This window comes from Callithrix jacchus, chromosome 10 (assembly GCF_049354715.1).
Source record: "Callithrix jacchus isolate 240 chromosome 10, calJac240_pri, whole genome shotgun sequence".
Taxonomy (NCBI): domain Eukaryota; kingdom Metazoa; phylum Chordata; class Mammalia; order Primates; family Cebidae; genus Callithrix; species Callithrix jacchus.
This window is the reverse complement of record NC_133511.1, coordinates 51,698,842-51,723,191: the sequence shown is the minus strand read 5'-3', so window position 1 is coordinate 51,723,191 and position 24,350 is coordinate 51,698,842. Positions and strand designations below refer to the sequence as shown.

The 24,350-nt window shown below is 36.8% G+C and overlaps 1 protein-coding gene and 1 pseudogene across 6 annotated transcripts in view; both read right to left on the bottom strand.

The window, feature by feature from the left end:
• GRM5 (glutamate metabotropic receptor 5) overlaps nucleotides 1-24,350 on the bottom strand; it is a 574,635-nt gene that overhangs the window by 104,943 nt on the left and 445,342 nt on the right. For all 6 annotated transcript variants that reach the window (XM_017977702.4, XM_078339980.1, XM_035265279.2 and 3 more), the window contains exons 5-6: nucleotides 11,013-11,259; nucleotides 3,954-4,122 (exon numbers count right to left, since the gene is read on the bottom strand). In XM_017977702.4, coding sequence (XP_017833191.2) covers nucleotides 3,954-4,122; nucleotides 11,013-11,259 — 416 coding nt within the window. The remainder of the gene's footprint in view (nucleotides 1-3,953; nucleotides 4,123-11,012; nucleotides 11,260-24,350) is intronic.
• LOC103796135 (nucleolar RNA helicase 2 pseudogene) lies at nucleotides 1,173-3,766 on the bottom strand (annotated as a pseudogene).

Genomic DNA, 24,350 nt, shown 5'->3' with positions numbered 1-24,350 from the left:
TGGAAATTAAGGTGAGAAGAAAATGCCACTCTGAAGTTCCTGTGCTATGTAGAATGTTTCCCAGAGAAATAATGTCTGAGAAATCAAGCATAGTTAGCTGGCCAGGGGCTACATCAAGTTCTTCCATTCCTTCAAAACAACTTAACCACATACAGTGTGTCTTAAAAGGAAATCTCCAAGCAGCTAAAACAAACTTTCAACTGAGATTCAGTTTAACAAACAGATGCTATACTGTGACTTTAGGAACTAGGCCACTGACTACCTAAAAACCCAGCTTGCCCACTTGAAGGTAACCTCTGGAAATATTAGTTATCTGTGAAGTTTCACCATTAAAACAGTGCTTTATCATGCAAATCATACTTGTTCTTCTCTTTGCTCTCCAGTTATGAATTTATTACCTTTCTGCATTTGATTATTTCCAGTGATTTTTTTGTTGTTGTTGTTTTTAACATACTCTTCAGTAATGCAAATTTGTGACTCCTACTCCCTTAAGTCCTTCTTGGTAAATAATGTTATTCTTCCTAGTGCATTATAATTTAAGAACTATTTATCCAGCATTCTTACAAAGAAAGCTATGGAGCCACCTTATACTGAAATTTTCTAAAGACCCTGGATTTCTATTAAAATATACTTTTATGTATAATCTCTGTGAAGAATTCACTGAAGCATGAATCACATCATAATGAGAAGCTAAAAATATATCAAAATGTATATAAGTATAGGTAATCTATATCAACATTCTATATCTTCCAAATCTAGAGCATATGCTGGTATAGACTGTATTACAACTCAGCTAAGTTTGAAATCTTGTTTCAACACATTGCTCAGTATTAAGTCTCAGTTGACAAATAATAGGACCACATGAGAAACTGTCTGGCAGTTGGCTGAGGAAACCTTAACTTCCAAAGGGTCAAAGTGGTCCTTCAGAGACTATTACACTCCCTTAGGGCATTTATTTTAGGAAAGGACACTATTACGGGATACTGAGTATAAAGACAGGTGAACTCACAAAGTATAGCCAGATACATGCTTGAGTTTATCTTTTAATCTATAGATAATGCATTAGAATAAAAATGTAATGAATTTATACACCTTTCAAAAGGAAAAACTGAAGAAGAAGTAGCAATAAAGTTATAAATGATAATGATCAGATGAAGCTTGTCTGGGTCTGAAAGAGACAAGGACTCAGCAAATGGTCAAAAGAAAGCATAATGTGTTCTAACTTTGGACAAAGAATAACGGTCGGTTCTATATGGCCAAACATCATTCTCTTTTTGCTACATAAATCTTTTATTTTTAATTATTGACCAAATGCTTTACTGAAACTCCACTTCAGGCCTTTGTTTTGGGATCTGTTACTTTCATTGCCATATCTCGATTACTGTCCTCTCAGGCCTCTATTGCCTTCCCGTTGTCCTCTGAATCTTCTGTTTCTGTCCCGCTAGCACCTGGAACCTCCATATCCTTCCTGTGGTCCTTCCAGCTCTGGTTGCTTTGTGGCCACCGAGCGCTGCCAGTGTCGTGAATCGTGACATTTCTCCTGTATTGCTGTTACGGATGCGGTAGGTACCCAGCTTTCCTTTGAGAAAAACCATTCTCTTCACTTTGGAATCAGTCTTCTCACCCAGCTGCTCTTTAAGTTCTTTCCATGCATAGCTAATATTTGGCATTTCACTTAAGCACCACAAGATCGTGGTCACAAACCCACATTTGAGTTGATCAAGGAGCGCTGGTCTGTGAATATGACACCTGAGATACGGGTCAGTGCTGCTGTCAGAGTTTCCCCAGCTCTCTTCTTCTCTATCAGCTTCTCCACTGATTGCTTGAAGTGTCTAATGGCAGTGGGAGGCACGGAATCCAAAAGCCTGATGGCATCTTTGCTGGAAGCTTTCATTATTCCCGTTGCAGAGGAACACCTTAGTTTGAGCTTAATTCTTGCCTTTTGCTCCACTTGTTCTAACTGATATTCTTCCTTGTGCTGATAAAGGCAGATGCACACCCCTGTCCTTCCAGCTCTGCCTGCCCACTCGGGTAGATGAATGTAGGACTCTAGATCCTTTGGTGGAGAGCTTTGTATAACCAAATCAACCTCAGGGATGTATAATGCGTGTTCAGCAACATTGATTGCCACCAAAACTCCAAAACTACCATTTCTAAAGCCTTTCTGGGTGATTTCCCTTTGCTTCTGTGGAATGTCTCCATGCAATAACTGGGTATCCTGCTTTATAGCCCAATTCTGGGACAGCTCCTTGGCTTCTTTCTTGGTTTTGCAAAAGATGATAGTGCATCCTTGATAACCACTATATACTCAGATGACATCCCCATAACTGCTGCCCTCTTAGTCTGGTGGCACTTAATAGCCAGATGCTCTTCAGTTATTGCTGTTTTCTGAGTCTTTTTACCAATCAGGTCCACCTGTTCCTATGTAGATTTCATGTATTTCTTGGCAATATTAAACACCCAATGAGGGCAAGCTGCAGAAGCAAGCAATGTTTGGGGTTTGTCTTCAGAATCTTTCTTGTATGCTACACTTAAAATTTCTTTCACTTGCTCAGCAAATCCCATATCCAACATCTGGTCAACTTCATCCAGGACAACATCCTTCAGTTTGGTGAGATCTAGTTTGCCATTCTGTATGTGGACTTTGATACAACCTGGTGTCCCAACCAGGATATCAATCCCATTCCTCATGTGTTCAAATTGACCTCCACAAGGAGTTCCACCATAAAAACAAGCCACTGACGGCTTTTTTGTGATGTCACTGAAGTCTTTGCTTACTTGATTTGCCAACTGTCTTGTAGGTGCAAGAACCAGTACCTGAAGGGGACAACCTCTCTTCCTGTCTTGCAGTTCCCCATGAAGTTTCTCAATCAAAGGGATGGCAAAGGAGACTATCTTCCCAGTTCCTGCCTGTGCCTGTGCAATTAAGTCCTTCCCACTGTAACTACGATGGAATGTCTTTGCTTGTATAGGAAATAGGAAGGTCACTCCTTGGTCTTTGAGAAGCTTAATAGTTTCTTCAGATACGTGAAAATTAGAGAAAGCACCATCTTTTAGTTCCACAGGTATCTCCTGCTCTATTTCACTGTTACTTTATTCATTGGCCCCTTCATTGGGGTTACAGTCAGATTCAGAATGAGGAAATCCATTCTTCAGTTTAGGGCTTTTCTCTGCAGTTTCTCCATTCATTTCCTTTTCTTTCTTCATCTTCTTGGGCTTAGAAGCATGCATTTCTTTCTCAGAAGGCTCCTCATTTTTTGTAAGTTTTTTGGTTTTAGAAGAAACAGCTTCCTTTTATTGGGCTCCTTTTTCTTTCTCAAACTTTTGGTTTTAGGAGAAATGCCATCTTGAGATGGCTCCTCTTTCTTTTTTGCCTTTTTTTGATTTTGAATAATTCATATCAACTACAGAAGGCTCTGCTTTCTTTCTAATTTGTTTAGCTTTAGGTAAAAGAGTTTCTTCCTCTTCTGCTATCTCTTCAGTCTTATTAGGTTTTGGCTTCTCCTTTATCTCTGTTTACTTTCACAGTGTCTCAGCTTTTTCCATTGCGGTGTCTGATTCCAAACCAATGTCACTATGGAGTTCTCTGGGCGTCTTCAAGTGTAGGCTGCCCAGGCCAACTAGTCTTCTCAACTGTCTTGAATATTTATTAACTAAATTAGAATGAATGCTTTTTCTGACTATGCACTTTATTCCCAGGAACCCATGTCTTTAAAGGCTTAAGTAGAAAGGATGTGGGCAAATATGACTCATCAATTGGTTCCATCAAACCAACTACTAAGACTACTATGAGTTGCACCCAAGATTTCACAAGGATTGAGTGAGAATTTCTGACATTAGAAGCTTACAATATGAAAGGTAAAATAAGTGTCTAAAATTTTAGAAAATAGCCAATGATCGTTAACACCGTTGACTTTACAACAGAAATGAAAGAAATATAGATGCCATTTTACCTTGATCTGGCCTTTCTCACATGGTTCACTGCACACAGATCTGATGATGTTGCTTTTCTTGGACCATACTTCATCATCGTCCATTTTTAATTCTCCATTGTCCCAACTTCCAACATTGATGTAATCAAAATAATCTTTTCCCATTTCCTTGAAATTCATTATTTCATACCTTAGGAATAAGAACATGATAATTACTCAGCTAAAGCTATAAATATTCAGCTATGAAAAGGCAATATATTTTCTTCCCAAAAATGTCATATAAGTAAAACTGGAATTTTCCATCACAGAACACTTAGAATAACAACAAAAAAACTGCCTATTTCACTTTCTCTGCAGAGACCATTTTTTTACTTTCAAGCTTACACCTGAAATAGAAAGTAATCCCATGTGAGAAGGTGACTTGACCTCAGCAGGATGAAAGACAGTTTCGAAATAACTTTAAGAAGTTTAAACAAGTACTACTGTTAGACTTCTACAAAAGATAGAAAGGTTTTTGTCTCTATTCAAGTGAAATGATAAAACTTACATTGACTAACCAAGTGAGGAATTTTGTAAATCTTTAATCTTACTCTCAGCTTTAGAGGATGTAGGGATAATTTAGAGAAGGCTTCGTTTTACCTTTCTTACTTTATCCATTATCAATGGCTAAATTCATTATATAAAGATAATTTCAAGAGTGATGTTTAAAAAAGTTTGAAAATAGATTCTAAAACACCTCATGCAATGTAAAAATGCTGGAAGAGAGAAGTTCCTTGTGAGTTCTCAGCCTTTGCTAGCTATTGTTTTTTGAGTATGTGTATAGAAATATAAAAAGAGAAAATCAATGTGCTTACTTATAAGCCTTTTCTTATCATTAAGCTGATTTCTAGAGAACAACCTCTGAAATAATTATCCAATTTGAGGATATTAGATAAGTAATATTACCACTCTCTCACTTTCTATAGGTATGACTCAGGTACACACTGTGTTCACATAGTATTTTATACTTTTTATCCCCTTAGTACTTATGGTACTGACAGACAGACATATAAATGGCTCCTCCAACCTCCTATGCTCAGCATGTGTAGCTATCTGGAAATTGATATGAATGGAAAATGTTCTAGCTTCTGGATTCAAGTGACGAGACTACTATACTCAAACCAGTGTTCTGTACAGAAATACTGAGAACGAAACTGGTGTCAATCTATTGAAACCTATGTTATAGATGATGCCATTCTGTTTTGATTCCCAATCACATTTTTTATAGCAGATTTTTTTTTTTCGGAATATAACCTCATTCTTGTTTTGTTAGTTGTTCAGTAACTTAAGGATTTTCCTGCAATGTTGGCAATCAGTAACAATTTGAGGTAACTGTCTAAATTCTACTTCTAAATAAAAAATACCAGTTTATAGGATACTTTCCATCCCTCTCGGTCACAATTACTCCATGGCCTCTGTGCGTGCGATGAGTTGATATATTAGAATACAGAGCACTGAGGTAAAAATACATTTGCTACTTGAAACATATGGGCTTTAAGTATTCAAAGGGTGACTTTTTATGACCAAATAACCTTTGAAGATTATAGGATGGGAGAAAGAGAAACATCAATGTCAGACTTGTTTCTTTGCTGCTAATATGAAGAGATATGAGGGTGTCACTCCTCACTCAAAAAATGAGCTGTCAATCCCAATTCTAGCAATTCGTGACTCTGAAAAGTTGAGTTCAAACTGTTAATTTTACAGATAATGGAACTGAAGGTCAGTGAGATTAATTAATACAAACAGATTGCAGAGTATGTAACTGTCAGAGCCAGGACCGAAAGTAAGCCTTCAAGTCTGTGGTTCCTTCTTCTTTATTAGACTGTTCCAAATCCTGGCTGGAGCTAAGAGATTGTATTTTCCTTGCTTAAATATTGTAAAAATTTGAACCAATTTATATTTGAAGTCCTTTTTCTCTATATCCATGCCTCTTTATGTATGACAAATGGTAAAAAGTCAAAGGATCCAGAATATTTGAAAAATAAACATGAAAACTCTATAGATTGGAAAATGTCACATTAGTCAGGGAACTTGTTTTAAGGAAAGTTAAACCCTAATTTCAGTTCAACTCCATAAACATGTTATAATTACATTAGCGGTAATGAACTCTCCCTTTGGAATTAGCCTTTAGATTTCTGGTTATTGTTTCTTACTACAGGACAAACACAAAGAGGTATTATCACTCACGGCTATGGCTGTGACAACAGAACATTGCTTTACAAATCTTTTTTTAGTATACTAAAAAAATAGATGAGAATGTATCACCACAAAAGAATATTCTCTCCTTCACTTGTGAGTTGGTATGAGCCCTTTTAATTTTCAGAGATAGAATATAGCTTTTATTCTCCATCAAAAGGGGAAAAAAGTGAATGCTTAAAACATACTCACATGTAACTTTTAGGGAAGAATCAAAAGACATAAAGACTTCCTGCAATATTTAGCCATGAGTCAATCTAGAAGACTGTATTTTGTTTTCCAACAAATAACAGTAATTCAGTTATCTAATTTTTTTATGGCTTTAGTAAAGATCCAAGTGGCACATATTCAGTGTCAGAAGCAAAGATTAGTGTGTTATTCCAGTCACAAGACAGTTTAATATAAATCTCCAGCCCAGTTTCTCTTCTTTCTTCTTCCCATTCCCTTCCTCCTATCTATCCCTTCCTCCCTTCTCTTCTTTCTCAATCCTCCTCCTCCTCTTCTCTCTCTCTCTCTCTTCCTCCTCTCGCCTTTCTTTCTCACTGCACCTCTTGGTTTCTATATTTCTCTGCTTCTGAAATGTTTTTCTCAGCATAGTATATTTGTTTATGTAATCTGTCTTCTTTAATACCTGTCCCTTCCTTCCCCTTACTCTTTACCTTCTCATGTCTGCTCTTCCTTAACTGGCCACAATTTAAACCTAAATATTCTAAATAATTTTAAAAATAAATTTTATATATTGTTCAAAATCAAAATAAAATATATTACAACAACAGAAAGTTTTGTTAAAACACTTAAGGAAAACTAGAGAAAGGCAGTGTTCAATTGAACAGAAATAAGGAACTTTCTAAATGGCTATAACTCTGAAAATTCGAGCAGATTGTCTTTAGATGATAGTCAGAGGTTTATTCAAGAGATTGAAACATGGTTGTTAGAGAAAGTGAAAAATCACTTGGAGGCGGCTGCAGAGTATTGCATTGGTGTGGTTACTAAGGCTCTCTCAATTGATAATTCTGATGCTAAAGTGCTTTGGTTAAAATAAAAAAGTATAATTCTTAAACATGTGCTAAATTATCTGTGGGTTGACATAATAGATACTCTCAAACCCTGGTCCATTCTCAAAGCAATTGCAATGATCTGTACCTTTAGTGTTGGATCATCACAGAGTAAAGCTTTAGTTTGACCAAAAACATGAATGGCACCTAATAATAGAACACTTTTATACTATATATTAATACATTGAACCACTTCAAATGTAATAAAAAAAAAAAACTGAGGTAAAGTTTAACTTGATGATTGTGCCTGAGATTTGCATAATGTCCTTGTCCTGTTATTTAATTGACAGTGAAACGTTGGGCATGTCTCTTCCTTTCTATGACACTCAGGGGTTTTACCAGGAAAATCTGGACATTGAAACAGACCATCTGTTGGTTTTTGAACCTTCTATGAGCAGGGCCATATATTAAGAGTCGGTGTGCACGCAAAGTCATGATCTGCCACCTACTGTTCTAACCTCTATTTTCTATTTACCACATATGTTGGGCTCCTCTGTTCTTTTTTTCCTGCCTTATTTTGGGTTAATCTTTCTTACTTTCTTCTTTGTATCTCTATTTTAAATACTCTTCTTTATATTAAAATTCTAGTGGTTGCTCAAGGGATTACAATAGGCTTTTTTATTCTACTTAAAGTTAATATTGAGTCACTTGGTGTAAAATGTAAGAAACTTGGCCTTGTGCAATTCCAAATTCTGTTTTATTTTTACCATTGTTTTAAAATATTTTGCATCCTTATACTTACAAATCCCACAATATAATGCTTTAATTTCATGGTTTAATTAGTCAGTTGTACTCAGTCTGACATTGGCCGTCCATGTTTCCTCTACCTAATTATGGTCAATTCCAGGCAGCAGCCACACGCCTTAAACTTTAATTCTCAATGGAGTCCCTAAACCAGAGATTAGCAAACTTTTTCTGTGAGGGGATGTATGGTAAACATTTTAAGTTTGGAGATGGTCTCTACTCACTCCTGCCATTGTTGTGTACAAGCAGCTATAGCACCTAAATGAATGAATGTGACTGTGTTCCAAAAAACCTTACTTATGAAAACAAGCAGGAGACTCCACTTGCCCTGCTTTGCAAATTATAGTTTGATGACTGATGATCTAGTCTGTTAATGGCAAAATAGTAAAGGTTCATATTTCTTATCTGTAATCGTAAAATCATTAAAGCTCTGAAAATTACGGTTTTTTTCCTAAGTCACTTGAGAGCAAAACGTGATAGTACCTGAACTTTATCTAGTGACGAAATCTGACTGGAACTAATGTGAGACTATTTATAGTCTTGTTTATCACAATTAAAGTGAATATTTGTATGTTTTGCTGCAGAAATACTAATGTGTTTATTAAGGAGTTCTGTTACATATTATGTTAGGGACATTATATGATTGTTTAAGCTTTTGCAAATTCAAAAATTCTGGATTCTGTAACACCTGGCACCATGTTTTTCATTAGAGTATTGGGACTGATGGTAGGCTAATCAGATGTGAGATTTAAAAACAATGAATAAAACATACTTTCCAACAGTCTGCAAGTGTGTGCTGGAGTCAGCTGCCACCTCTCTCAGCTTCCTCTGTTTAGCATCCTCCTTTAACTCTGGAATTTTAGAGGATTCCTTAATCGCTCAGCCTCCTTTGGTTTCTCACCCAGCCTGGAATGCCTTTGATCCAGCAGAAGGCTTCTACTCCACAAAAATAACCAAATGTCTACAGATAAATTTCTCAACATATAGTGCTCTAAAAATTCTGATCCTGGTTGACTAATTGGCAGGCTATTGTATAGGGATAGAAGTTGAAGCCCAGGAGACAGAGTAAAAATTTTGACTCTATCATTTACTAGACTGTGTCTTTGGGCAAGTCATTGAACTTTTGTAAGCCTTGGTTTTCTTTAACTGGAAAAAAGAGTGGTAACAATACATACCTCATAGGATTAAAAAGTAGAGTGCTTTGCTTAGTATTTGGCTCAGGACATACAATATATGCTAGTTATATGTATTTTGTGTAAATGTAACTAAACTATTGGAAGAAAGAAAAAGTTGTAAATCACCTGTTCCTGAGTCTGATTCATGCCCTTAGAGGCCAACTCTGATCATTTATTAATGGGTTAATGTATACTCAAACTTAATAGTACAAGGATACACTCAGGACAATCCTATATTCCCAGAAATTGTTTGCAAAATTTTAAATATATTGTTCTTGAAAGAATATATGTACATTTTATCTGAGTCTCGAAGGGATTCATGTTCCAAAAAAGATTAAGAACCTTTTACAACATATTTGGAGGATTATGAATAAGGCAGCGATGTTTGGCCTGATCCATTAAGGTTTCCCACTGGATAGAGCTGGACCTTCTGAGGCATTTCCTCCCTGTCTGGTTTGTGGAATGGGTTGGGTACCTGACATAAAAACTCTTGAACTGGTGGAGCTACAGTCATCAAATTCTATCAGCAAGTCCCAAGCTAATGTCAGTACTCTAGGGATGCACATGGAATAACAAATTGGTATGCAAATATCTGAGCCCAGGCCTTGACCGGAGCCTCAAGAATGAGCTCATTGCTCAACTTGCCCTTAAAAGATTTACAATTGTGAAGTTTTGTTTGGCTCCGAGAAAATGCTTGTATCTTTTTCTACACTCATATACTGAACAGCCAAAAAGCAGAAAACAACATGTGAAAAGTCAGTTTATTTTGGCAAACAGCCTGGTTGTAGCAATACTTCAAGTCTGCAGAATAGAAAAAAAAACTAGGTTTTCACTTGGCTGTATCACCTGGAACTATCACTTATAAGTCTGGCATATGAGATAGTAACAGCTGCATTTGGGATAAGCTCCAGCTCATATCAGAATATAGAAGTGTGCTAAACCAAGGTTGCTGACAGAACGTGTGGGCACAGGTGGTATGAATTGTTGAGGACTCATGAAACCTCTTGGCAGGGTCAACAATAGAGTGTATTGACAGCTTTCCAAGCACAGTTGTTAAGTATGAGCTATTGCTAGAAGAGCACTTAGAGACCGAAGGACCCTGATTGTTTTGATGCAAGTAAAACTCAGCCCTGCTACCACTCCAAATATAATTTCAGTGACATTATTCCTTATAGATTAAAAGTGTCTATAATTCTTAAATGACTGTGTAGAGCCATTTAAGAATTTGGAGTAGAAGATAAATGTGAATTCTCGTAAGTCCTGGCTACTCAGTAATTTCTCTGGGAACTGACTTACGAGTTTATCTTCCTTAAGCTCCTCTATAAATAATGAAAAGTCAAATTTCAGAGAAAAAAACAATTTAGTCCTCAAGAAGGGAGAAAGTGCTCCAGCTGAAGAATCATAAAATAAAATATGACTTATAACTCACTCGCTTTAGGAACAGAAAACAACAAAACAGACCCTCAGCCCCATTTCTGGATTATCAGAAACTGAATTGTTTCTGTTTCAGAATAGTTCTGTTACACAAGACAATAGCCAAATGCAGGGAATAACATGACAGGCATGTACAGAGAAACCACAGAGATGATTTCTATTTATCTATGGTCATGTGAGATTCCTGTCTCTTAGTTTAGGTCTCTGAAATATGATAACGATTCCCAAAGCACATTTTGGACATTAGCAACAATGCTTTATTTCCTGGTCACAGAAATGGGGCTTCTTCTCTCTATCTTTGCTCATTTGCGATGTCAGGGCAGAGAAAACTTGGCCAGGAAACCTAGATTAACCACAAAGGAGAGAAAAAGACATTTCAGGATCAAATGTTGGCTGTTGTTCTGCCTCTACTGTCTAGAGGATAACTGTATCAATACCTTCCTGGAGAGTCTCCATTCTCGTCAAATAGGATCGTATCTCCAGAAACCCCAGTAAAATTGGTTTTCATCAGGGATTCCAAAAGTTTCCGTCCGTCAATTGGCTTCATTGCATCACAGAGTCCTGCAACCCCTGGGCAGAGGGACATCTGCATGTTGTGGAGCCCATAGGCCATCGAATAGATGGCGTTGATCACAAATCCCATTTTGGAATCTTGAACATGATGTGTTTTCAGAGTCAGAGAACCTGTTGGGAAACAAATTAGGCATAGCTTTGAGATATAAATCTATCCTCAAGACATCCCTGGGTACTGAATAATGGGTTACCTGGAATTAGAGAATGTCCTGGAGCAATTTTACCAGAGTTAGAACCAGAGGTAATACTGAGGAACAGGTACCAACATAGGGAGCCTAACGGTTATCTTCTGTATTTAGGTTTTTCTTCCAAAATGCTGAAAAAAGATCTGAGTCCCCAACAGTAGCAAGATCCACTTTCTTCCATAACCAAACTCTAGGGATGAATGCAGCATAGAACTGTATTTCTGTATCACAAAACGTTTCTTAAGGACAGATTAATTTCGTTAGTATCAGCTGTGATATTACACATTTTCAGTTCAGAAATCTTCAACAAACCTCCAGTTTCTAAACTATTACGTTATCTTACTTGGCAATACTAGATAGTCCATCATCTGATATAAATTTATCTATTTAGATTTATCACCCAGTAATTCTAATCTCAAAGCATATGCTCTCCATAAACTGGCCTATTTGAAAGTTATAAAATATAACATTTAAACTCATTTAATTCATTATTTAATTCAGTAAACATTTACTGGAGTCAGAATATACATAAACCTCTGTAATTAATCATCTAGAGAGAAGAAAAAGATGGTTTGAACATGGAGCTTGCACATAAGAAACTTGTCCAAAAACAGTAATAAATTATGTAAATACAGGGAAAGGTAGAAGATAATAAATCTGTAAAATATGTGAAGCTAAAATCTATAGAGGCCCAAAGGAGTGAGAAATATGCTTTCCAATAGAAGGTCCTTGGGAACATTTCATTAAGGAACTAAAGTTCATGATTGGTATTTGATTTGACAAATATGCACTGAGTGCCTGTGATTTCTAACTGCTCAGAACTTGCTCTGAGTGAGGGAGATCAGGCTGAACAAGATAGACAAAATGCTTGCTCTCATTTACTTAGAGTCTAGAGGGCAAATGAGCATCTACCTAAGCAGGCAGTTACAATGTGTTCTGACAAGTGCTGAGACATGACTGAATGGTGACTCACATATGGAAGGTCTCTGAAGCTGAGGATTAGGTCAAGTATCAGCCGACAAATGGGGAAAAAGAGTGCCCCATGCATTTTTGAAGAGTAATGGATGAGATAGTTATGTTTGGGAAACTTTAAGGAAATCAGAATGACCAACACAGAGAATAGGAGGTAGGAGAAAATAGAGAACTGAGATGGTAGAGGAAGGCAGAGATAAGCCATGTTGAGATTGCTGCATTTTGGCTAGACGTGGTGGCTCATGCCTGTAATCCCAACACTTTGGGAGGCCGAGGCTAGTGGATCACCTGAGGTCAGGAGTTTGAGAACAGCCTGACCAACATGACAAAACCCTATCTCTACTAAGAATACAAAATTATCCAGGTATGGTGGTGTGCACCTGTACTCCCAGCTACTCGGGAGGTGGAGGCAGGAGAATCTCTTGAACCCAGAAGGCAGAGGTTGCTGTGAGCAGAGATTGTGCCATTGCACTCCAGCCTGGGCAACAAGAGGGAAACTCTGTCCCAAAAAAAAAAAAAAAAAAAAATGCTGCATTTTATCATAAGACCTTTGGGATTCATTAAAGTGTTTAAGCTAGGGAGGGACATGAGACACATGATCATATTTCTATTTCAGGAAGACCAATCTGGCCACATTGTGGAGAAAGGTTTAAATGGCTATAGGAGTATAAAGCGCAAAATGGCTGTAAGAGTATCAAGGAGTATCCAAGGCCATTAAGAGGGAATGCAGTCATCCCAGTGACAGGAGAAAATGTCCTTGCCTGTGGGAGAGGCCATGATTATGGGTAAAAGTATCTAGGAAGTGAAATCTGTTTCCTAGAATGAATAGGGTTGAAACATATAGGAAGAGTGTGGTAAAAAAGGTGGAAGAAAGAGCTGAAGTAAAGCCAGAGCTTATCATTTTGGAAAAAAATGTTTTCTTTATGAAAGGTGTTTTTTTTTTTTTAAACAACAACAACAAACAACAATGACAACTCTCCAAAGATAGCACGGGGCTTTGTGGCTTTCCAAACTGTAGAGGCCTATTATCCCCTCTTGATTTCTGGCCCAAATACTGACACCTTAAATTTCTCCTAGTAGAGAGTTTCTCTAGAGAACCTGGCATATTTCATCCTGACATAATACAAGATGGGAAATCCTGCTTCCATTTCTGGACTAGACACTGATCCCAGGCTACACTCCAGGCAAATCTTACAGTTTCCTTCCTCACACAGACTGGATTTATATTTCCACATTTTACCTCACACTGATGGAAATTCCATTCTTCTAGTTGCTAAGTCAAACACTTTGGAGTCACTTTTGACTCTTTTTCCTTCATACCTTCACAACTCTTAGGTGATTTATCTTCAAAATTTATCTGGAATTAGACAGCACTAATCTACTATATATCTTCTCCTGTCTAGATTACAGCAACAGTCTTCTAACTGGTTTTCTCCTTTCTCCTTTTGTCCATCTTTCCTGCACCCCAGCCTGTTTGCAGCACAATAGCCATGATAATTCTCTTGAATAGAAGTCAGATCATGACAATCCTCTGATCAAACGTTCCAGTGACTTTTTTCTTATTACTAAAAGTAAAAGCCAAAGTCCTTGCAATGGCCTTCAAACACATATAGGAACCTGACCCGTGATATTTCACCCCTTATTCCTTTGACTTAATCTCTTAATACTCTTCCTCTAAATTATTACACCCTAGACATACTGACCTTCTCTCACATCTTCAAACATGCTAGGTATGCCCCTGCCTCTGAGTCCTTGTAATTGCTGTGTGTTCTACCTGGAATGCTCTACCTACAAGATTTGTGCAGGACAGTTCTCCAAAAGACCTTGGATGGTTTTCCTCCCTTTCTTGCTTGTAGCTCTCAACAGCAACTGTATGATGGTCTGGTAAAGTAACTTACTGACAAAGAGAGAGACTGGCCAGAAGAACATGGGCTCTGTTTCAGTCTCACCAGAACAGAATGTCCTTCAGTGCTTTAGCACAGTAAGTCATGTGACCCCAGGATATAACGTCCAGGGCAGGCTGTTTTCCAGGGTCCCTTATCTGCTATCCAAGTGGGTTGCATGAATTTGAGACTCCATCTACCCTAGGCAACTTTCTAAGACTTGGGGGAGCAGCTCGCAATGAATCCTAGGCATCTGATGTTTCTTGCTGCCTATCTGTAAGTAATAAATCTATATCACATAACTTGCATATGAGTACGTTCTGTCATACAAGTTGGTAATCAGTGCATAGTGAGCTTGCTTCAGAAGTTCAGAGCATGTTTCCTTCCCAATTAATGTCTTTACTCAGGTATAATTCTCTCTGTGAAACCTTCTCTGAATATCCTGTCTAAATTTCATTTCTACCTACCCTCCCCACCAACACTCCCTACCTTCTTTTCTGACATTATGTTCTCATTACCAACACCTAATCTATATTGGATATTTTATAGATTTATCTTGTTTATTTTTACTTTCTTGCTTATTGTCTGTCTCAATCACTCACTAAAATATTAAGTGCTATAAAAACAGGGATATTTTCTTTTTTATTTTCTACTCCATGCCTAGAATAATGTCTGGCACACAGTGGGTCAACAATAAATATTTGGTGAATGAATTAAATTAACAAATTGTCTTCTCTAAACTACCCTTCTATTTCTTTATCTTCCTAATCCTATACTAATACTAGCCCTAACGATTTTCTTTCTCTTACTTTTATTTTGGTTCAGGGGTACATGTGCAGGTTTGTTATGTGGGTAAATTGCGTTGCTGAGGATTCGTGTATAAATTATCCTTTCACCAAGGTAGTAACCATAGTATCTGATAGGTAGCCTTCTAAACCATAGCTCCCTCCCATCCTTCCTCTTCAAGCAGTCTTCAGTATCTGTTGTTTTCATATTTGCGTCCATGTGTATTCAATGTTTAGCTCCCACTTATAAATGACGGCATATGATAATTGGTTTTCTGTTCCTGCATTAGTTCACTGAGGATAATGGTTTTGAGCTTGATCCACATTGCAGCAATATACATGATTTTATTCTTTTTTATGGCTGTGTAGTATTTCATAGTATATATGTACCACATTTTCTTTATCCAGTCTACCACTGATGGTTATCTTGATTGATTCCATGTATTTGTTATTGTGAACAGCACTGTGATGTACTTATAAGGGCATGTGTCTTTTTCATAGAATGAGTGCTTTTCCTTTGGCCATGCACTCAGTAGTGGGATTCATGTCTGTTCATTTTATTTGCCCATTTTTTAATAGGGTTGTCTTTTGCTTGCTGATTTGTTCAAGTTCTTTACACATTCTGAATATTAGACTTTTGTTATATACATAGTTTACAAATATCTTCCCCAATTCTGTATGTTATGTGTTTACTCTGCTGATAGTTTCCTTTGCTGTGCAAAAGCCCTTTGTTTAATTAGGTCCTATGTGTCAATTTTTTCTTTTTGTTGCAGTTGCCTTGGGAAATTTAGTCATAAATTATTTGCTAAGACGAATGTTCAGAATGGTATTTCTTAGGATTTATTCTAGGGTTTATAGTTTTAGGTCTTGCATTTAAGTCTTTAATCTATTTTGCGTTAATTTATTGCATATGGTGAATGCTAGGAGTCCAATTTCAATCTTCTGCATATGACTAGCCAGTGATCCCAGCATCATTTATTGAATAGGAAGTCCTTTTGCCATTGTTTGTTATCATTGACTTCATTGAAGGTCAGTCGAGTGTGTGTGCTTTAGTTTCTGGGTTCTGTATTCTGTTCCATTGGCTTGTGTGTGTGTGTGTGTTTTCTATCAGTACCATGCTGTTTTGGTTACTGTAGCCTTGTATTATAGTTTGAAGCTGGGTAGTGTGATGCCTCTGGCTTTGCTTGATTTGGGATCTTTTTGATTCTATATAAATTTTGTGATAGATTTTTAAAATTCTGTGAAAAATGACATTGGTGGTTTTGTAGAAATAGCAATGAATCTGTAAATTACTTTGAGTGGTATGGCCATTTTAACAATGTTCATGCTTCCTAATAACAGGCATAGAATGTTTTTCCAGTTGTCTGTGTCACCTCTGATTTCTTTCAGCAGTATTCTGTAATTCTTGTAGAGATTTTTCACTTCCTTGGTAAGTTGTATTCCTAGACATTTTATTCTATTTTTTGGCTATTGTAAATGAGATTGTGTCCTTGATTTTGCTCTGAGCTTGGACATTATTTGTTTATAAAAATGCCACTAATTTTTGTACATTGATTTTGTATCCTGACACTTTACTGAAGTTGTTTATCAGTTCTAGAAGCCTTCTGGTACAATCTGTGGGGTTTTCTTAGTATAGATTAATATTCTCTGCAAAGATAAATAGTTTGACTTCCTCTCTTCCTATTTGAATGCACTTTATTTCTGTCTCTTGCCTGATTGCTCTGGCTAGGACTTCTAGTACTACACTGAATACAAATGCTAAGAGAGGGCATTCTTGTCTTATTCTAGTTCTCAAAGGGAATGCTTCTAGTTTTGTCCTGTTCTGTGTGATGTTGACAGTGGATTTGTCATAGATGGCTCTTATTATTTTGATGTATGTTACTTTGTTGCCTAATTTGTTCAGAGTTTTTAACATGAAGGACTACTGAATTTTATTGAAGGCTTTTTCTGCATCTATTAAGATAATCATGTGGTTTTTGTTGTCCCTTCTGTTGATGTGGTGAATCACAGTAATTGATTTGCATATGTTAAACCAATCATGAATCCCAGGAATAAGGCCTATTTGATGGTGGTTAATTAACATTTTCATGTGCTTTTGAATTCTGTTTGCTGGTATTTTTTTGAGGATTTTTGCATCTGGGTTCATTAGGAATATGAGCCTGTTGTATTCTTTTATTGTTGTGTCTCTGCCAGGCTTTGACATCAGGATGATGCTGGCTTTGTAGAATGAGTTAGGGAGGAGTTCCTCCTCCTTGAATTTTTGGACTGATACTAGCTCTTCTTTGAACATCTGGTAGAATTTGGCTATGACTCTATCAGGCCCAGGACTTTTTTTTGGGTTTTTTTGGCTAGTAGGCTTTTTATTACTGATTCACGATCAGAATTTGCTATTGATTTGTTCAGAATTTTTATTTCTTCATGGTTCAATCTTGAGAGGCTGTGTGTTTTCAGAAATTTATCTATTTTTCTGAGATTTTCTTGTTTGTCTGTATGGTGATGTTCATAATAGTCTCTGAGCATATTTTGTATGTCTGTGGGATCAATTGTAATGTCATCTTTGTAATTTCTAATTGTGTTTATTTGGATCTTCTCTTTTTTTTTCATCAACCTAGCTAGCAGCCTATTGATCTTGTTTAAACTTTTGTTTAAATTGATGTTTTGTATGGATTTTCACATCTCAATTTCAATCATTTCAGTTCTGATTTTGATTATTTCTTATCTTCTGCTAACTTTGGTGTTGTTTTGCTTTTGTTTTTCTAGTTTCTCTTCCTTTCGTAGGTGTGATGTTAGGTTGTTAATTTGAGATCTTTCTAACTTTTTGATGTTGGCATTTAGTGCTATAAACTTTTCTCCTAACACTGCTTTAGCTGTGTCCCAAAGATTTGGTATGTTGTGCCTCTGGTTTCATTAGTTTCAAAGAATTTTTTGATTTCTACTTTAATTTTACTTTTTTAATCCCAAAGTAATCCAGGAGCACATTGTTTAACTTCCATGTAACTGTACAGTTTTGATAGATTTTCTTGGTATTGATTTTTAATTTTTATTGGACTGTGGTCCAAGAGTGTGTTTGGTGTTATGTCAGTTTCTTTGAATTTGTTTAGACTTGCTTTATTCCTGAGTATGTGTTTATCTTAGAATTATGTGCCAGGTGCAGATGAGAAGAACATATATTCTGTTATTTTTGGATCGAATGTTCTGTAGATGTGTAATTGGCTCCAACTGGTCAAGTCTTGAGTTTACTACAGCATATCTTCATTTGTTTTCTGCCCTGATGATTCATATGACATTGTCAGTTGGGTGTGGAAGTTCCCCAGGATTATTTTGTAGCTTCCTAAATCTCTTCATAGATCTCTAAAAACCTGTTTTATGAATCTGGGTGTTCTAATGTTGAGTATGTATTCACTTAAGATAGTTGAGTCTTCTTGTTTGTATTGTGCCTTTTACCATTATATAAGTCTGTTTTACATGATATAAGCAAAGGTACCTCTGGTGTTTTTTGTTTTCCATTTGCCTGATAGATCTTTCTCCAAGTCTTTACTTTTAGCTTGTGGGTGTTGTTACTTGTGAGATATGTCTTTCGAAGTTAGCAGACAGTTGGGTCTTGCTTCTTTATTCAACTTGCCATTTTATGCCTTTTCAATAGGGATGTTAACCCATTTACACTCAGGATCTAAACTGATAAGTGAGAATTTGATCCTGTCATTGTGCTGTTAGCTGCTAACCATTTTTAAAGGATCCAAGAACATTTCTTCATGAAGAGCACCATGATTGCAGATATTAAAATTATTTTTTTCTTTGAACTCTGTGTCATTTTCTCTATACCTCTCTCTGACACTCTATATACCTTGTTGTTGAAATGTGGGAAAACTTAAAGGGAGCAGATTTGAAACATCCATTTCCTAGGTCAGTCTTAAACCTACCTTTCTCTGTTTAACATGCTAAACAGAGAATAGGTTACTAACTTGATTGATTCTATTTCCAGAAGATTGCATATTCAGTGGCAGTCTCTGAGGCCACACTTACCTGTTTTACCTTGACCCTAAGCCATGTTCTGCAACTCAGCCTCAACCACTACCAGAATTCAGCAGCACATGTTTTTCTGGCTGTTAGAAAAGGTGTTAGTTTGAGTCTCATTCTTTTATTTTTTTTTTTTTAGGAACAGGGTATGGAGATCTAGGTTTGAATCCTTGTTCCGTGTCTTCCTGGCTCTATGACTTGGACAGGTTCCTTCAATGACTTAAAATTTAATTTAATCATCTTCTAAATGATGATCCATATTTTACAAGGATGACATGAGAATTAAATATTATAGAAAAGTCATAAGTACCTCACACAGAGCCTGGCAGAAGATGCTTTATAAGTAGTAACTCTATCAAAATATAAATTGTGATGACTTTTAGTCACTATATATTTCTGGTCAAGACTTTAGAGTATAAAAGTAAGTGAAAGGTCTCACCTGAGGTGATGCCCATTAGACTCTCAGGAAGTAATTATTTAGCTTTTTTTCCTGATTTTTCTTTATGCCTTGTCCACAATAGACAGCAATTGGGACAAAGGCAAATTTGACCCTTTTTAATTTGTAAATGAAATCACAGTGTTTAGGGCATGGTTGCTGTACTGTTTATTGAATTAAATGGGGACAATATTGACCATTTGCATTTGCTTGGCACTTTTCAACATAATTTTACATGTATCAATTTATGTGCCTCAACACTGCAAGATAGACATGCACAGCAGAAACAATCCACATTGTACATTTAAAGAAACTGAGCTGTAGACAAGAGAAGTCAGTTTTCCAAGGTCACTCAGATAGTAAACAACAAAAGTAGAAAGGAACTTCTAATGTTATGACTAGTTTTTTTGTTATATTATATTGTTATTCTTTGGAGAGAAGAAATCCCTGTATCACCTTTTTAAAAATTATTCTAAATAAGAGATATATGTAGGGAAAAAAAATGGTATCAAGATTGAATTTTTCCTGGACAGTTCCAAGTTCTCTCCAATAATGCCTGCTAGTACCATGCAAGACCTGGGTCCAGGTGTATACAGAAGAAGCTGATTAAAAGCAAGAGCTTAAAAATTGAAGGGTGCATGTTTGTTCAAAGTTTGTTAAATCACTTGTTATTATTGAGCATCTGAGAACAACTGACCTATTCGAGGAGCATTAGGATCCTGTAGAAGTGCCTGGTGACTATTTTTCCTTATCACCCCAAGGCCTAAATGATTGCAAATTCCTTTCCCCCAAAATAGTAATAATTGGAAAACCCACAAAATATCATAAGAGAACAAATAGAAGTTTAACTTTTATAATTTCTTATTAAGTCATTTTGATGCTTATATGTTTTCAAAAAGACATCATAATTTGTTTTAGCATTCATGAGGGATCAGGGGTTCAAGTCAAAAATTTAAGTTTAAATTCTGCCCATGCCATTTCACCTACTTTCCTGTCTACTTTCTCCACCAAAGAAAGAAGCATGTGGCTGATCTTTCACCTTCTTCAGGTAGCTGAGAGAGCTCTGAAATGTGTACTAGCAAAATCAGCACTTTGCAAAACTCTTTAATCTCATAGAACCCATTGAGCTAGGTGCTCGTTCCACTATAGATTAAGAAACTAAAAACATCAAGGTTACTGTAAATAGCTGGCAATCTTAGCTTTTTTTTTTTTTTAAATTGGGGCGGTGGTTGGTATCTACATTTGCAAGAGACAATTATTAATACATTAGCCTCAATATTATAGAAGTGGGGAAGATATTAATAAATTAAGGAATTCTCTTGCCTCTTATCTCTCAAAGCTTAGGTTCCCATCTATCTCCAGTCCCTCCATAATTCTACACATAGCTAAAACGGGTGAATCTGTAAGATGACATCACACTTTGTGGTAGAGAATGCCTCTCACCTATTAAGAGCAGCAGACCATAGCATATAACATCACAGATTCTGGAAGCAGACAGAAAGTTACAATCATAGCTCTGCCATTGTCTTGCTGTTCATGGTTACTAGCAAGTTAGTTAACATCTCTGCATGGAAAAATAGTTTTAAAAGTATTATCTAACTAGCAGATTTAGATGATACTTAATCAAGTTTATATTAACAAAGCATTTGATAAAATAAATTGGTTTATGTTACCTGGTCCAGGACCCAAGTTTTGTTAATAGTAATCTGATTTATTTCTTTGCATTCAAAATACAAAGATCAGGGAAAAGTATGTTGCCAGAGACATTAGCAAGTGCAAATATGTCTAATGTATTCTTTGAGGAATAAATTAAATCCTGAAATTTAGAGGAAGAGAAGCAGGATATGAGGTAAGAGAGATGGGGGTTGGATAAGGTAGGGCTTTGGAGTGTTTTACCAGAGAAACCTTAGAATCTGATACTCATTTGAAGATTTTTACTTTGTTACATGGAAAAGAGAACAAGAGTGGGAAAAGGAGAAAACACAGGAAATATTGTGACAGAATGCTGAGAGATTATGGTAGCTTAGTCCAGGGTAGTATTGTGATTATATTTTGAAAGCACAGAGAATAGAATGTACTAATGGATACGATGTGGGGTGTTAGGAAAAATAAAGAATAAAGGATGTGTCCAAGTATTCAGTTTAGTAAGTAGATAGAGTACCATTAATTGAGAGGTGAGAAATCACTAATACATAGTTAAGTTTCCGTTCTGTTTTTTAGTAATACTGGTACTGATTTTTATCACATATGAAACAATCAATACAGAAATTGCCTGTTTACATAACTTATCTCTAACCTGGATCTAAGGCTCAGTTTTGCTGTCTTGTAACATGGGTAGTGATCTGTCACTGATTTCTAGGACACTGTGGGCTCCCTAGAGACAAAGATTCTGTGTTATTCACAGATGTAGCCCTTGTACCTAGCATAGCACCTGACACACAATTGGCTCTATTAATATATGCTAAATACATGAATGAGGCCAAATGGCTGACAGGATGCCTCAAAGAGTGTGATCCAATAACAGGACTCATTCTCCTACTGGCAAGTCAGCTGACCAGACAGAAAACATTCTTTTGTAGAACGGCACTTGTTTAAACAAAACTAAACATAGCAATGCCAATTTACAGAAGGATCTGTCAGCTGGATCAGGCAATCCTGTTAAGCACTCTCATGTATTTTCACCGTCCAACAAAACGACATGGGAAAAATATTGGTCCAATCAAGATAGAGTAAGCACAGTCTACTCTGCTTCTCCCACTGAATGCAGCTAAAAACCCTGGATGGAACTGGGGCAGCTAGGTGAGAACTGTGAAAAATAAGTAGTAATAAGTGGACTGGGGAAAAATAATAGAACTCAAAACACCACTAAATCATGCATGAGTTTCTGGATTTTTTTCTTCAGTATCTTCAGATTTGGACTCAAAAACAGCCCAAATCATGGAAGTGTGTACCAGATGCAAGCAGAAAAATCTCCAAGAGAAGTCCTTTATTTGCAGTGCGAGGAGTAGAAATAGCACCCTAAAACCAGGGAGAGTGGAGAAAATTCTATTTTTGTGTTTGTTTTCTTCTGTTCAAGCCCCAGGTAACCCTGGCAAGGTGATGATAGCAAGTGGTAGTGGCAAAGGCAACAGTGGCTGGGTGGACGCTTATAACTCTAAGGATGGAAACCCTTCTCTGTGACCAAAGGGACTGTATCTCAAAAGTGTCAGGAGGAATTCTCTGTTGTTTTGTTCCTTTCTCTAGCCTTCCCCACTTGGTTCCCATGGCAGTGTGATCTCAGAGATAGAAAGTGAGAAACAGAGGTGAAAACTAAAGTCTCAGATTTCTAGCCAGAAGACCAGGGGGTGGCAGGGAAAGACTGGAACCTGTAGTGGGACAGGGAGACAGTAGAGCAGGGAGTCAGGGATTGCTGAGAAAGTGGTCCTATAACCCTGAGTGTGAACTCCTAGTTCCCCCTCTGAGTTGTATAGGCATTGATTTGACTTTAGTCAGCATACTAACCTTTTGAGAACTAAATTATGTGATGGAACAATGTCCAGGGCTAAAGACTGACCGCTCGCTGAGGCATATGTGTGATAAACTTTGATAGCATTGCTAAGGCTTTGAAAATTGACAGTTGGAGGTGCAGCCTAGGAAGGAAAGTAGGAACTTGCAGACTAAAGTTAACGAGGTTGTTTGCCTATACTTAAAAAAAAATCGATATTCTCCATTAGATTTAAACAGCACCAAAAATTTATGTAACATTTTGTTTGAAATGTCCAGAATAAGGCAATGATTTGAGAGTAATGTAATGAGCCCAGAAACTATTGCTGATCTTCAGGCTGCATTTCTAAACTCAGATTGTTGATATCATCTTTCTTCAAATGATTCATTAGAACTCACTGAATTATAGTTTTTTGTTCTTTCTGCTTTGGTCCTAGAGAGAAATTCTGGCCCATTAAATAATTTATTAGTTGAATCATTCAGAGATTAAGTCATTGATTAAAAAGACATTTACTGAGTACTTACTGCATGTTAGACACTGTGCTGAATGCTGCTGACAGAAACATAAGTAAGAGAATCTCTATTCTCAAATAAAAAATAAAATCCAACTCAACATACAAGGTGTGGGCTCAGCAGTAGAAGCTTGTGGGAACCAAAGGAGTTTCATCTTATTAGGCAAACTTTAAAGTCTACGAGCACATAATAAAATAGTTTGTTTTATCTAAACTTCTTTTCTTATCCAGTAAATGGTAGGCATGTTAATTAGTTGGCATGATAACGCATTGAAGAAGAGGACTTCATTCAGCTGTATTTACTTCATTTGAGGATTATTTTTTAGGGTCTGCTCTGAGCCAGGATTAACCTAGCCATGAGGTTCTGTGCCATCCAGACTTGCCAGGTGCTCTCTGGCTGGATCTGCCTCACAGCAGAGTGTGGAGAGCAAATGGAAGCAGCAAAGGGCTGCTCTTTCTTCTTTTCTCCTTTATTCAAAACTGGATCCTTGCCTTAGGCCACTTAACATTCATTGCTGATTTTCATATTGTTTAAACAAATCAGAAACCTCCAAAAAGATTAGCAGAAACTACAACCCTCCAGTCTGTGATTACAATTTAATTTTACAGCCCCTCAAAACATGTTCTTCAATTCATGTGGGAAATCAGAACTTTGAAGCTTAGTAGCTGTTAGACAAGGGAAAATCAGAATGTCTTAACAATGCAGAATCAAAGATGTCTGAGATGCAAGAGATTTCAGAGAGCATCTACTCTACAAGCCGAAGAAAGGAAGCCCTTGGGCTGGATTTGGCCTTTAGATAGTTTTTATTTGTCCTAAATGCCATTTTATGGAAATTTCATATTAATACCTAGCTTTGTGGATTCTCTTGAAAAATCAGAAGATGTGACAACCCTGGCTCCATATTTTCACATGGCAAATGCTCTGGACC